The sequence below is a fragment of the Phoenix dactylifera genome, unplaced genomic scaffold (assembly GCF_009389715.1).
Source record: "Phoenix dactylifera cultivar Barhee BC4 unplaced genomic scaffold, palm_55x_up_171113_PBpolish2nd_filt_p 001001F, whole genome shotgun sequence".
In the NCBI taxonomy this organism is placed as follows: domain Eukaryota; kingdom Viridiplantae; phylum Streptophyta; class Magnoliopsida; order Arecales; family Arecaceae; genus Phoenix; species Phoenix dactylifera.
In genome coordinates this window covers 88,430-102,341 of record NW_024068355.1, presented here as the reverse complement: position 1 = coordinate 102,341, position 13,912 = coordinate 88,430, and the positions used below count along the sequence as shown (strand labels likewise).

At 42.4% G+C, this 13,912-nt stretch overlaps 1 protein-coding gene across 3 annotated transcripts in view; it reads right to left on the bottom strand.

The window, feature by feature from the left end:
• Window positions 1-13,538, bottom strand: part of LOC120107751 (DNA ligase 4-like) — a 35,605-nt gene extending 22,067 nt beyond the window's left edge. For 2 of the 3 annotated variants that reach the window (XM_039121178.1, XM_039121179.1), the window contains exons 1-11: window positions 13,086-13,538; window positions 11,973-12,064; window positions 5,537-5,640; window positions 5,289-5,425; window positions 3,128-3,202; window positions 2,845-2,936; window positions 2,497-2,568; window positions 1,428-1,507; window positions 1,297-1,334; window positions 1,169-1,175; window positions 277-432 (exon numbers count right to left, since the gene is read on the bottom strand). In XM_039121178.1, coding sequence (XP_038977106.1) covers window positions 277-432; window positions 1,169-1,175; window positions 1,297-1,334; window positions 1,428-1,507; window positions 2,497-2,568; window positions 2,845-2,936; window positions 3,128-3,202; window positions 5,289-5,425; window positions 5,537-5,640; window positions 11,973-12,064; window positions 13,086-13,421 — 1,189 coding nt within the window. In that variant the 5' untranslated portion in view covers window positions 13,422-13,538. The remainder of the gene's footprint in view (window positions 1-276; window positions 433-1,168; window positions 1,176-1,296; window positions 1,335-1,427; window positions 1,508-2,496; window positions 2,569-2,844; window positions 2,937-3,127; window positions 3,203-5,288; window positions 5,426-5,536; window positions 5,641-11,972; window positions 12,065-13,085) is intronic. The other variant, XM_039121180.1, reaches the window with a different exon arrangement.
• Window positions 13,539-13,912: the final 374 nt, after the last annotated feature.

The following is a 13,912-nucleotide window of genomic DNA, read 5'->3' as shown; positions in this document are numbered from 1 at the left end:
AACCCATAGCTCTTAAAATGTAACTGGACTTCTATGCTCAGATGTTCTCACCACAAGTAAAGGTTGTAATTTATTCAGTATAAAGATTAAGATAACCAGTTAAACGATAAAATTGATAAATCATTAAAAAATCCTTTGATTCAGTATCAGTTTGTCCCGGATAGTCTTGCTCCGGAATCCTACTGGGATCTGAATTGATGGCAGATATCTCTTATATTTATGCAATACCAAACTATAATTGATACAATTACTTCTCAAAATGTGAAGATGGCTCACCTTGCAAACGACGATCATTAAGACCCCCATTAGGGGTCAGAATTTCTAAGCGACCCTTTAAAGGTTTTACAACTTTTCGCAGGAGGTCATGTCTTTCTGTCAAGCTCTGATGAATAACACTAGTGTCTCCAACATAAAGAATATCAAAAGCAACATCTGTACATATCTTACGTCAAGACAAACACCAAAGATGCAGATATTAAGTCGAGATAAAGCTTAAAGCTCACCAAAAGTGATAAATATAAAAAAATGATGGCGGCTTAATGATGCATTACTGCATGAGCAAGAAAAAGCATATGCAAAGTAGGGTGGAGCGGGCAAGACAGAGAAGGGATTTAGAATTGTGAAAGAAACTATGGTAACACCACCAGTACCAGTTCCAAGCTTGTATACGGAAGGTGGAGGGCTAATGTTAGATGGACAGAGGTAACAGAAATGACTAAACTCTAGCTGTTCTAATGGTAAAAATTTCACAAGGGACCTAAACAGATGGAAACAAGCTTGTTGGTTCTGGATATGCTTCTGTGAATATACCTTGAGCAAGCTCATCTCATAATAAAAGCTTGATACGGGTCAAAAAGCAGGATATCCATATTAACAAATTCTAACACTCAATCTACCAACTTGCTGCAAAATTCTAGCCATAGAAATTCCCCATTTTTTTATTGCTTTCTTTGAATTGATGAAGCCGAGCACAACTTTTAAAACCTTCAAACAATCTTCGTTCTACTACAAACAGCAATTCAAACCATAAAGAGTGCACATATATATGTTAAAATTAAAACTTGCAAATCATGCCAGTCTTCCCACTGCAACACTAGATGCTTATTCCTTACCAACCTCACACTGTGAAGCATATCAAACAAAATATCAACTGCAGAGGAAAGGATACAGCACAGCTGCATGTAAAAATAATAATAATAATATTAATAAAATAAAAATAAAGAAATGAAGACAGTATACTCCATCTTATATATTATCAAGGCATTATCATAAAGCACAAATTTTTCAGCTTGGAACCTGGCGGTCACTCTCTAATCCTTCTCTAGCTGCCTTTGCTGCAAAAGGATGTTTTTCATAATTAGGGTAGCAAAGAAAAATAAAATAAACAGACTGCATGCACTAGCAACGGCATTATACTATCCAATGACCTATTTCTTGATTTGAACCAAATTCTGCAAAACGTTGAGTCGACGTGTCCCAAACAAGCATTTCACCATCCAGAATACACCTGAATAACATCAATTTGCACAAAGATAAATGATGGATTTTATTAAACAGAAGTTATGTTTATCAGGGTAATAATCCCAAAAGAATATGAAAAGAAAAAAGAATGCAAAACTAACTATAGGACAATTTCAGCTTTAAGGACCTAAAGTAAGTTCCTTATGTTTCAGAAAACTTGACAACTCAAGGTGGTTCTTTCATTTTGAAGGATTCTTTATCCTCTTCAGATGTTCATTCCAGATATGCAGTCTGGTTGGTACTTAAGAATCTGGAGACTTTTGGGGTAGTCCTGGTATTTCACTGGAAATGATGTCCGGTTACAAATTTTCTTTTCCCTGATGGGGTTCCTGTGGGGCAGAGGGACAACATAAGATACAGTTCAGATTACTAAGTTCTGTAGTTTTATGATAAGGTTCATTTTCACTGTCCTCATGTCAAGGTATATAGTACCAGAGGAGGTTATTTTTTCCTCAAATTAGTTGTGGACAAGAATTTTAGGAATGTGCATCTTACCAGCGCCTAATAGCGCCCTGCCAAGTACTGATATGCAGATGAAAATTATGCAACAATGTCAAAAGGTAAACTAAATATATGCAAAGACAGTAGAAAAATTATTTCTTTATTTTAGTATTGATTGCTTCATTGTAACAAGCAGCCATATTTGGAACATCTAAACAAGAACTTCAACCCCTTTTAAAAATTATGACATCTGATATATTGCTATTCTGGATACAACTAATGCAACCAAATTTTGTTTGACGTTGGATAATGGAATTGGGCTTTAAAGAAAAGGCTACACATGAGATGAAAATGTGAAGATAACAGAACCTCAAAGATAGTCGAAATCATAAAAAGGAAAAGGATGCTATTTTTTTATCAATTTGTTATAGCATTTATGACAATTCAAAAGCAAACCATAAACAGAGGGAGCAGAATGCCAGGAGTTCTAGTGCATTTTCACATAAAAATTAACCAGGATGGCAGGATGATTACCTCTCAACAGTGATGTTCTGTAAAATAACATTCAACATGCCATGTTTGTACTCAGGATGATCGAGAAAATTCCTGTGAGCATCAAAAAAAAAAAAAACATCCTGACTACTATTTAAGTAATTAAAATGAACAATGCGACACTAAATTTATCCAGATAAATATTGATGAGTCTAACATATTGAAGAAACAAACTAGAGAAAACTTTCAGGAGTTACTTCATGCAATAAAGGCAAAGAAAATGAATCATTTCAGACAGAACTAAAAATTTAATGTTAACCCAGAGATATTCAAGTTAGGAAGAGGGAAAAAAAGATACTAAGCAATTGTCAGAAATATAAGTGCAACTACCGTGAAAAAAAGTGAATTTCTTCTCCATTCTTGTGGATTTGAATGCGATCACCATCAAACTTGCACTCGACAACCACATGCCTTCCGTGAAGCTAGAGAACAAGAAAAAAATATGTGATTAATAATGATAAGTGCAGATCATGTTTCCCTATAAATGAGGATAACAATACACAGCATGTTGCTTTTGCTCTTGACAAAAGAATATTAACATCACAAACTCCAGACAAAAGAAGTATACAGCCAAGGATATATTGTTCGGTCAAATGCTTAGATATAGGTTTACCTTCCTCCATGCAGTTGCAGCATCAGTGACCCTCAGAGCTAGCTGAGGCCTTACAGCTTTTCCCACTTCTATATCCTAGTCATGAAATGGACATTTTTTGTCAATGCACATTACTGCATGTAATGGGCTTACCGCAATTTTATGCTGACAAGATCATCCAAATGAGTCTAAAGAATTTATAAAAGAATGACACAGGGGGTAAATCATACAAATAAAACTAATATGGATTCAGCTGGGTTCCTGCATATGTCGTGTGCTCAATATGATTTTGATTTTTTTTTCACTTATTGATTTAAAAAAGTAAATGTAACACAACTAAAAATGACTTTTGGCACCACCATACAACATATCGAAGAAGCTAAATTTGATTTTTAAGTTGTTAACCATACAACCTTGATTTTTAAGTTGTTAACCATTCAACTTCTCAACTATCTTCTATTGATCACAAAGCAGAACAGCTTTTGCTGCAGTAACCCTAAGAGTCAGCCTTCCGCTGGTAAAAGGGGAAAAAGTACTAGACAAGTGATGCACCGTAACCAAACTTAGAAAAATTCCACTGATTTAAACTCAGCTCATTTCCTCTATGGGTTCAGTAAAGATGATGAACAAACAATATGCTCAGTCAGCCAAGATCCCCCTCCTCAAGAAAAAAAAAAATCGTGGAGACGAAAAACAAGGCCCATCCCAGATGACAATTGGATCCAGCTCACTTTCGCTGCTGATGACTCCTACTCTTAAACCAGCCAAGTTTGACAGCTAGCATTCAAATGAATGTTATAATCTATATAAATAGACAGAGCTTACCTCATAAAGATTCCTTTAAATGAATACTGGATTTCATGTCAAACAGTCCATGAAATTTGTATACCATATGATAACTTTCTAAATCCTTCCTCAACTTCCACTCAGAAATTTTTAAGGTCTCCATCCAGTAATGCTAATTTAATTTCATCCTCCATTCGTTCCAAATACAGTATGATATGAAAACCTACTATTACAACCAAGAGCCACTTACCTAGGATATTGCATCCACTGTTCAAGTAATTCATAAATGCTTCTATGCCTCTAGTTTATTCCAATAAGGATCTCTATTGCAAGATTTTTTAATGGGCTCATACAATATATGCCATAGTACAAATTGTGGAAGGCAAGTTACAAATATAACATGAAATCAAATGGAGTATAATGCTTCAAGGTTCCAATAAAAAAGCATGTAAGAAATTCTGTGCACACAATTTACAGGCTCCATCAAATATAAATACCAAGAATGAAGATCATTTTATGTCCAAGTTGGATTTGATCAAGCATTTCAGAGAATATCTTAGGGAATACAGATAACCTTGGCATTACCTATACTGAAAGAATTCATTGTAAGTCCATATAGCATCAGAATTTATGCTGCGCACAATTTCATTGGTTTCAAGAATTTATCCAAGCAGTTATTGCTGAGAAAAAACAGATTTTTGCATTACAGAAACATGTTTCTGAGAAACTAAATATTTTTTTTAATCATAAAACTTTCAAGTTTAAAGATTACATTAAATTAAGAAGACTCCAACACCTTATTCTGAATTTATGTTTGTCAACAAACTTAACAGATAATTATTGAACAAACTGTTCACCGAACATGCATAAGCCTCATGCCTAAAATTGTAATATAGTTTTGGTTTCTAATTTCTTTTTTATCATTGTCAACATTTATATCAGTCCTGATGGAAGTTGATATTATGCTGCATGTTGAGAGTCATTGACTGCCTAAAAAATGAAAACAAAATACTGAGAGTCATTCACAGTACTGGAGAGACAAGAAGGGGCAAGACTTCCTGGTTATGATTGTGGAAGTTTACTATTAAATTGGAATATCATAGAATATTCTACAAAAAATAAAAATACTATAGTCTTTTCCAGCATAAAAACATAAGTTGTTCCAAGTTTTAGAGCACAACTGACTGGAAATACAGCTTGGTGTGTATATGTTCGCAATCTCCACAGTGAAAGAGTAAGCTACTTAATTCATGTGGAGAGAATTCCACAAACCACAAATAGACACCATGATTTACACTTCATAAAGGAGTATCATTAATTGTCAAGGGAGTGCAAAATATGTTAGAGAGAAGGGAACCAAAGCTTAATATGTTCAATGCTGACAACTTGATGCTACCTGCCGTTTATGTCGTTGACTTCGATCTTTCAGTTTTTCACAGACTAGTTTTAGGTCACAAGTGACATTGAACAAATCTTCAGCATCTGCGTGAAACTCATGAAATATACTCTTCTCACTAATCCCCAGCTTCAGATCTACAAAGAAGATAAATAGAAGTACAAAACGATCATTTTCTTTAAAAGAAGACCAACCAATGATAGAAGCTTGTCTTTTTTGAGTAAAAATGAAGTTTGTCAATGAGATACCTTTAAGAATGATCATTAGAATCCACTTCATTTCCAGGGCATTTGTTTTCTTAATGAGACCAGAAAGAACAGCAGTCTTCCCTTCCCTGTTAAAGGATGTTTGACTGGAAAATAAATGGAAGACAATCTTGAGCAGAAAAAAGCCATTCATGTGTATGCATGTCACAAACACAGAACACAAGAACAGAAAAGTACTTGAAACATAGTTAACAGCTATAATCAAGATCGACGGAACCGTCCCAAACCAGGTAGTTCAGAAAGTACCGAGCCTTACCGACGGCGGACCGGGACGATTCCAACAACCGAAACAAAAAGCATATGACGGAGGAGGAGAAGGAGAAGGAAAGAGAGGAAAAGAGAGAGAGAGAGAGAGCGAGCGGAGGAGGGAGGGAGAGGAAGAGGAAGGAAGGAGGCCGGCGGAGGGAGAGTAGGAGAAGGAAAGAGAGGAAAAGAGAGAGCGAGCAGGAGAAGGAGGGAGAGGGAGAGGAAGGAAGAGCGGAGGCCGGCGAGCGCACGGAGGGCCGCAAAGGAAGGGCTCCGCCTCTAGTCCCCTATTCTATTCAAAACAGGGGTTCTCGAGGGGGGCCTTTTTAAATTGGCTATTTTTAAGTAAAGTTGGCAAACGAAATAGAGGACCGGAGGTGAAGGCCCTCCTGTACGGCCCTCCACATGCTCACCAGCCTCTGTCGGCCCTCCACTACCCTCTTTCTCTCTCCCTCCCTCTATCCCCTTTCTCTCTCTTTTCCTCTCTCCTGTTCTCCCTCTCCCCCGTCTCCTCTACTGTATCAGTACAGGCCTGGCATGGAAAGGTACGGGGGCGTACTATCCCGTGCTGCCAAGCAACCGATTTGGGCCCCAGTTCCGGCACAGCAGACCTTGGTTATAATAATTTAGAGTTTCTGAATTTTAAAATAATAGGGGTCTACCCTCAATCTAAAGTGAAAGAAACCACTTTTGGATATCCATAGCAGTAAAATTTGAACCTTCAAGTGTCTTCAAACCTTCAAATTATACATCCAGCCTTACAAAGTACAATTTTTTGTTAAAAACTGAGCCTAAAACAATGAGCAACACCAGATATAAATTAGCTAAACATTGGTCATCCAAGGGCCGAGTTTCCCTCGGAATCAACCAAGCTCACCGGGGTCCCCGCCAGACTCTGATGGTTTGCAAAAGCCGACCAAGGTAGCACGGCAGCGGTCACCAGAGAAGGGCTACATCGTTAATTATCTGTAGCAAAACAGAGGGGAGGTGAGTCAACCTAGTGCCGGGTTGGAACCCAACACTGAGCCATGGAATGGAGCGGGCCAGGGCCCAAAAGGAGGTTTGGTGGGCCTGGACAGTGAACCTGGGCCGCTGGACCTGGTGGTGATCGAGGTAGGGTCAGGCTAGAGCCAGCATAAACGGGTCAAAAGCCCTTCCTCTCTGCGACAGACGATTTAGTTGGAGGAGGAGAGGGAGTGATCAGCGTCTTCCTCGGCAAAAGCTCCTTCGCCAATGGCACTCCCGTCCTCGGAGGTGGGCAACAGCAGAGCGGCCCTGGCATTGACCGACCATGGAAAGTGGGGAACCTCCAGCGGCGAGCGGGAGCTGAACCTTGAGTAGGTTGGTGATGACGGGGCAAGCCAGCATTGGGCCGGGGCTGGTCACAGGAAGGAGGTGGCGACAGGATATGGGCTGAGAATAGTGCGAGAGACGCCCGACCGGCGACTTGGGGGTTTGGGGAAGGTTGAGCCTGAGGTGGATCTGAAATCCACAAAGAAGTTGGGCAATCGGGGCCTGCTGGATCAGCCATCTGAGCCTATGGATGCTGGTGGGGCCACTTGGCCACGGTCCAAAAACTAAAGAGGGTGCTAACCAGGGAAGGTGGGGAAGTGAGCACTTTGGAGGAGGCCTTAGGAACCTCCACCTAGGTAGTGGGCGATGTGGAGGCAGATGTTGAGCGCCCACCGGTTGCCTCTACTTTGCAAAGATGAAGTTTTAGTTTTGGAATTGTAGGGGGTTGGGGAAGGCGTCATTTTCAGCCTCCTTCAGAAGATTGGTACAGCTTCATAGCTTGGATGTATGTGTGCTCTTTGAGAGAAGACTGTCTGGCAAGAGCCTTCAACAGGCCAAATGACGTTTTCCACCCTCATGGGGCTTCTTTGCCACTGAATCTTGAGGCTTATCAGGGGGCATTGTGGTGGTGTGGGGATAGGGGTTTGCCACTTTTGATGTCTTTCACAAATGTAATCAATAACTCATCATGGTGATTTCTGACTATATCGGCCCCTCCGGCTTTTGTCTGCAAAGTATGCTAGTATTGACTATAGAAAGCGCCGTATTTTGTGGAGTGAGGTGGCCAGTCTAATCCAACAGAAAATTCCGTCTCTTATGGCGGGTGATTTTAACTGTGTTGATGAGTCTCAAGAGAAAAGCGGGCAGGCCTTTCTCCTCCAAGGCTAAGGTCAGAAAGTTCCAGGACTTCATTTTAGCTAACGACCTCGTTGACTTGAATTTCACTGGACCAAGATTCGCATGGTACAACAACCGCCAGGGTCGGGCAAGAGTATGGAAGAGAATTGATCGAGTGTTCGCCATGGTTGGGTGGATTCAACGCTTTTCGAACTATTATATGAGCCACTTACCTTGGATCGCCTCGGATCACTATCCGATTTTGGTCAATATTGACTCCCTGCTCCTTATCAGTCTTCTTTTCGCTTTAAAAAGATTTGGCTATCCTATTCGCAATCATGGGATATTGTGCGAGATGTTTGGCGAACAGATGTGTGTGGTGATGCGATGTATCGTATCATTCAAAAGTTGGGGCTAACCAAACATCGACTCTGGAGGTAGAATAGAGTGGAGGTGGGTAACATTTTCAGGAGATTGGAGAAGGCTGAAGCCTCCATATCCCACCTCCAATCTAAGGAGGAGCGGTGTGGGGGGCTCTCCCTGGCGGAGTTGCATGAGCTCAGATCAAGGCTGGCGGCGCATCATTCTCTCTTGCGCCAGCAAGAGATTCTCTAGCGGCAAAATTCCAATGTGCAATGAATCGTAGAGGGTAATAGGAATACTAGATACTTCCACCAGTCCACAATCATCCGGAGATAGAAGAATAGAATCAGGAGTCTGAGGGTCGATAGTGGCCAGACTATTGAAGATGATGGTGCTATCAGCTAGGAACTTCTGCGGTTCTTCAAGTCTATATGGACAACACAGCCTGGGACCAACATGCATATGGTGGGGCTGCTGCCAACAGTGAGGGTTTCGGTCCTTGAGAACATTGCTCTCGCCACTCCGGTTGTGGCTAGAAAGGTCCAGGAGGCTATGTGGTCGTTGGCAAAGGACAAGGCTCCTGGCCCAGATTGTTTCCCCCTTCTTCAGAAAGTATTGGGCCATCCTTCGCGTTTTTCTTCCCATAACCGGCTTGACTTTCTGCCCAAGGAAGAAAGTCAAGATTCCCTAAACAAAGCACTCTCCAAGCCGAAAGAAAGAAGGAATGTCTTACTTTCCCTACCGCATGGTATGAGAGTTCCCACTTGAACTGGACGAGCAGCTTGCTCCTCGGAACCTAAAACAGAAGGAGTTTATACGACGCTGGAAAAGAAGAAAAAAGCAACCCTCAACTGTTCTCATGCCAACAACAAAGCATGACATTATTGCTGCCATCCAACAGTTCTTCTGCACTGTGGCGATGCCCAAAGCTTGGAAGTGGACTTTTATCACACTGATTCCAAAGAGACGGGATGCCACGGAGCCGGCTCATTACAGACTCATCAATTTATGCACTACCTTATATATGGTTATTATGAAGATTCTGGTTATCAGATTGTGGGGTATAATTCCACGCCTCATAAATCCGGAGCAGAGGCCATTCATCAGGGATCGAAGCATCATAGACAACGTTCTCATCACTCATGAGTTCATATAGGATCTTCACTAGGCTTTGCGCCAGCACAACTTAATAGCGGTCAAGCTTGACATGGAGAGCGCTTATGATCACATGAGCTAGCAGTTTCTGACTCACTCCTCGGAGAGCTTTGGGTTCCATGAAAGGTGGATCATGAGCTGCGTACATGCGCCCTCCTTTGTTATCCTGGTGAATGGCTTGCCAAATGTCCTTCGATTCCACTATCGGCTTGCGGCAAGGTTGTCCACTGTCCCCGTACCTTTTCATTATTTGTGATGATGCCCATCCAGAGCCCTCCAAATGGCTGCCTTGACGTAGGTGCTCAACGCTTACAGGCCAGCCTCCACTCAAGAGTCGATATAGCATCTTCTCTTCGTCGATGACTGTATGTTGCTTGTCTGGGCTACTAAGTAGAGTGCCCTAGTGATTCAGAGGACCTTGAAGGACTATTGTCTAGCATCTGGGCAAAGAGTGAACCTCACCAAATCCGTTGTTTGCTTCAACCCCAAGATCAAGCCCCAACTCAAAATCAGCATAAAGGAGAGCCTGGGAGCGGGTGAGCATGATGGTGTCTAGCGATACCTGGGCGTTCCTATTCTAGAGAGATGTCCGTGGAGGATTAATTGCAGCGGTATGGAGCTGAGCATCAAACAGAGGCAGGCAAGACACTCTCGATGATGGGTAGAGTGACCTTGTTGAGAGATGTCTTAAGTTCGATGCCGGTCTACTTGCTAACCAAAACCCTCGAGCCTAAGGTCCTGCTGATGAGATTGGAGCTGATGTTTAGGACCTTCCTTTGGGAAAGGCAGGAGAGTATGGGGGGAGCGCACCTTGTTGTCTGGGATGTCGTCTGCAAGCCACTACGCGGTGGGAGTCTGGGCATCCAATCGCTTCTGATGATGAGAGAGGCCCTAGCAGCTAAACATGTTGCGAGGTTATTGCTCGAACCGGAGGGCCTATCGTGCTCCATGATGAGGGCCAAATATGGGACATGTACCATGGCATCAAACTTCCAGGTGACTCGACATTGTTCCTTCATTTGGCGGGACGTGCGCTCATGCTCCACTAGTATTAGCTAATATTAGATGGTCGATTGGAGATGGGTGTTTGATTGATGTTATGGATGATGCTTGGGTGTCCGATCAGCCGCTGCGAACCTAGCCTACCATGGTTGACGTTCAGAGGGCTGAGGGACTCAAGTTATGCAACTTGTTCATTCCCAAAGAAAAGAGATGGGATACAATGACTGTCTAACGCATCTTTAGGGACCAGATAATAGAGAGAGTCCTTACTATGCCAATTCCTTGGGAGGATGCCCCTGATAGAATGGTTTCGAGAACATCTTGTAGGTCATGGGTGAGGACCAATGAAATATGCGACCTTTATAGAGCTAAGCCCATGCGGAGGATCGACAGTGATTGGATTTGGAAATTTCGTGTTCACCCTCGAATTGCCTTGTTCCTCTGAAAAGTGGCATGGGGGTGCCTTCCAACCAGGGGCGTGTTGTATGGTAGAGAGCTAAGACTCCCATTGGCCTACGACAGATGTCCGAAGGAGGAGACGATAGCACATGCCTTATTTCGTTGTCCTAGGGTTAGGCGGATTTGGAGGCTGGCTGGCACTGGCTAGAGCTTCTGGCAATCCACATCCCCCGTTCTGCTTTTCTTGATTACTTAGAAGGAACCACGAGGAATCTTGCTACTGTTCCTTAGGGGTGAAGGTTGCTTACCTTGCCTACCACATCTGGCTTGACAAAAATGCTCGGATCTTTGAGAATAGAAGGCAGCACTCGAGGCTGATGGTCGATAGAGCCTTACTTCAAGCGGTCGAGTTCTTTGAGTCATCATTCGTTGGAGATATTGTGATTGCGAGGGACAGCGGGACTCCCGCTCAGCTCTTGCAATGACCCAGATGGTTTTCATCCGATGGGAGCCCCCACCCCAAGCTTTCTTAAGAAAAATTTCGACGATAGTATATCTGATAGAGGCAGTAAAGGTGGAGCCAGATTTGTGATCAAAGTCGGATTTGTAACCAGAGGCCCTCACTCTAGATTGCTAGTGGTTGGTGGTAGCCGCATCTTTGATGTCTCTATTCTCTGAGCGAAGTTGAGGGCAACTTGGGAGGGTATTACCTATGCTAGGCTTACCCTGACGGTGGACCGCATTCATCTTGAAGGCGACTCTGCTACGGTGATTTAGTGGATCCAAGGTCACTACAAAACACCGTGTGGGCACCCCCTGTTGTAGGACATCTTCAGGATGACTAAGGATTGTATTGCATTCCAAGCTTCCTATGTCTATAGGAAGGCGAATAGAGAGGCAGATTGGATTGCCTCCTTTGTTGCATAGCATTTAGGTGGCATTCTATAGCATAGCTACGAGACCATACCCTCTCCTCTCAATCTCCTCTTGTTTTCTGACTTTATGGAATGTATTCATACTAGACGTGTATGATTTTCTGACTTATTAAAAAGAATAGAACAACTTTCAAAATAAAATTTTGAAATTCACCAAAAGTTGATTCTCCATGGCTACAAATTTGCACCTATTTTCTTTTGAGGCTAGTTGATCAAGAGCATCATTCAACTCCTTGATTGTAAGCCCACCAGAAGCCATTCCTTGCCTACGCTGTAGAACCTGAGCCACATGCAATACTACATCTATGAAAAAGGTTAAGATAATTCAATAATGACATTCATAATGACATCAATAAACCTTCTAGAGGGCAAATCAATGGATTTTCAAAGAGAGTGCCATGATTGTTTACATGTCTGATAAAAGATCTTGACATGGAAAAAGCTACTGTTGTTAGTACACTAGCTATGAGAACACAGTTTTATAAGAGATGGTAAAGAAAAAAATGAACCAACTTGTTCTTTCCAAAAAAAGGGAAAATCCGTAAAACATAGCGAATGAGAAATCCAATTTTTCGAAGATTAAAGAAAAGATCAAGAAAAGAAGTTCAACGTATTGGTTATTTTCACAGTTACAGTTTAAGTGCCCATTGGCAACGGTGGTCTCGAAGCAATAGCAAACAAGTTTACCACAAAAAGAAAAAAAAAATCATCTTCCTAGTAGCAAATTCAGCCTGCTAAATATGCCAATAAAAATCTAGACAAGAACAAAGATGTTTGGGCAAAAAAGGAACTAACCCATTCTTTCCAAGACGAGAGGAGAAAATTCAATCTTTTGAAAACAAAGAACAATCAATGAAACAAAAAAAGAAAGAAAGAACAAGAAATCCAACTTTCTGAAAGATTAAAGCAAAGAACACAGAGAGAGAGAGAGAGGACTCAACTTATTGAGTACTTTTAGGGTTACAGTTCACGTGCCAATTGGCAACTAGCCTGGAAATATCAGCAATCAAGTTTATGACAAAAAAGAATCGTTTTTCTTGTATCAAATTCAGCCTACTTTACATGTTGATACAATTCTTGACAAGAAAAAGCTACCATTTTTAGTACACTAGCTAACAAGTCCATTCATGATTCACCACTAAAGATTGCACAGAAAACGAAATAATAAGCTATTCCGGAGGAGGAAAAGAAAGAACAAGAAATACATTTTTCTGAAGGATTAAAGCAAAGAACCAAGAAAAACAAGAAAAAAAAAAGATAGGAATTTGATTGCGAGGGAGGTTGTGTTGAGCGAGCCGGACCTCGGCGGCGACAAGGGCGAAGTTGCCGGCGTTGGCACCCGAGCGGGCGCCGCCCTTGCGCCAGTTGACGAGGCGGAGGGCGTCGGGAGAGTCCTTGGCCAGGCCGAGGGCGTCGACGAGGGCGGCGGCGAGGGCGGACTCCTTGAGCCCGTACGAGCATCGCTCCCGGTCGAGGGCTGGGAGGATGAGCCGGACGGCGCTAAAGTAGTCCCGCCCCGTGTACACCCGGTCCAGCAGCGTCCTGAACCGCTTCCGTTTCTTCGCCGCCGACCGATCCCTCACCATCGCCTCGAACATACTGCACAGAACGCCGAATCTCACCGTCTCATCTGTCATTTTTTATCTTTTCTCCAAACCCCAATGTCTCACACACACACTCTCTCTCTTTGAGAATAATTCTCTCTTCTTGAAGAAAAGAGGGGTGTTGGAACCGCCTAGGCGTTGAGAGGAAGGAGAAGGAGATGCGATGGGAAAATAAATAGGCTTCGATGAAGTCGGTGCCGCCGCTACGGACTTCAAGATTCGGCAGTTCTTTGTATTTAAGTCGGCGAAACGGGATAAGAGAGCGGGGAGTAGAGTCGGTGATTTGGATACGGACTTTATAAGTCGGCATACCTGGACGGCCTAGGCCAGTTGCCTGACACTCCTGGCGATCAACGTTGCACCCTGTTGAAGTGCCACGTCGGCCTTGAATACAGTTTGATATATCGGCAAAATCGGTAAAGCAGGAATTTCAAAAAATACATCCTGCCATATCACTACAAGGGACAGGTTATGAAATATCTAGCCGTTAGGAACATGAAGAGATAAAAAATGATAGAAGTGGA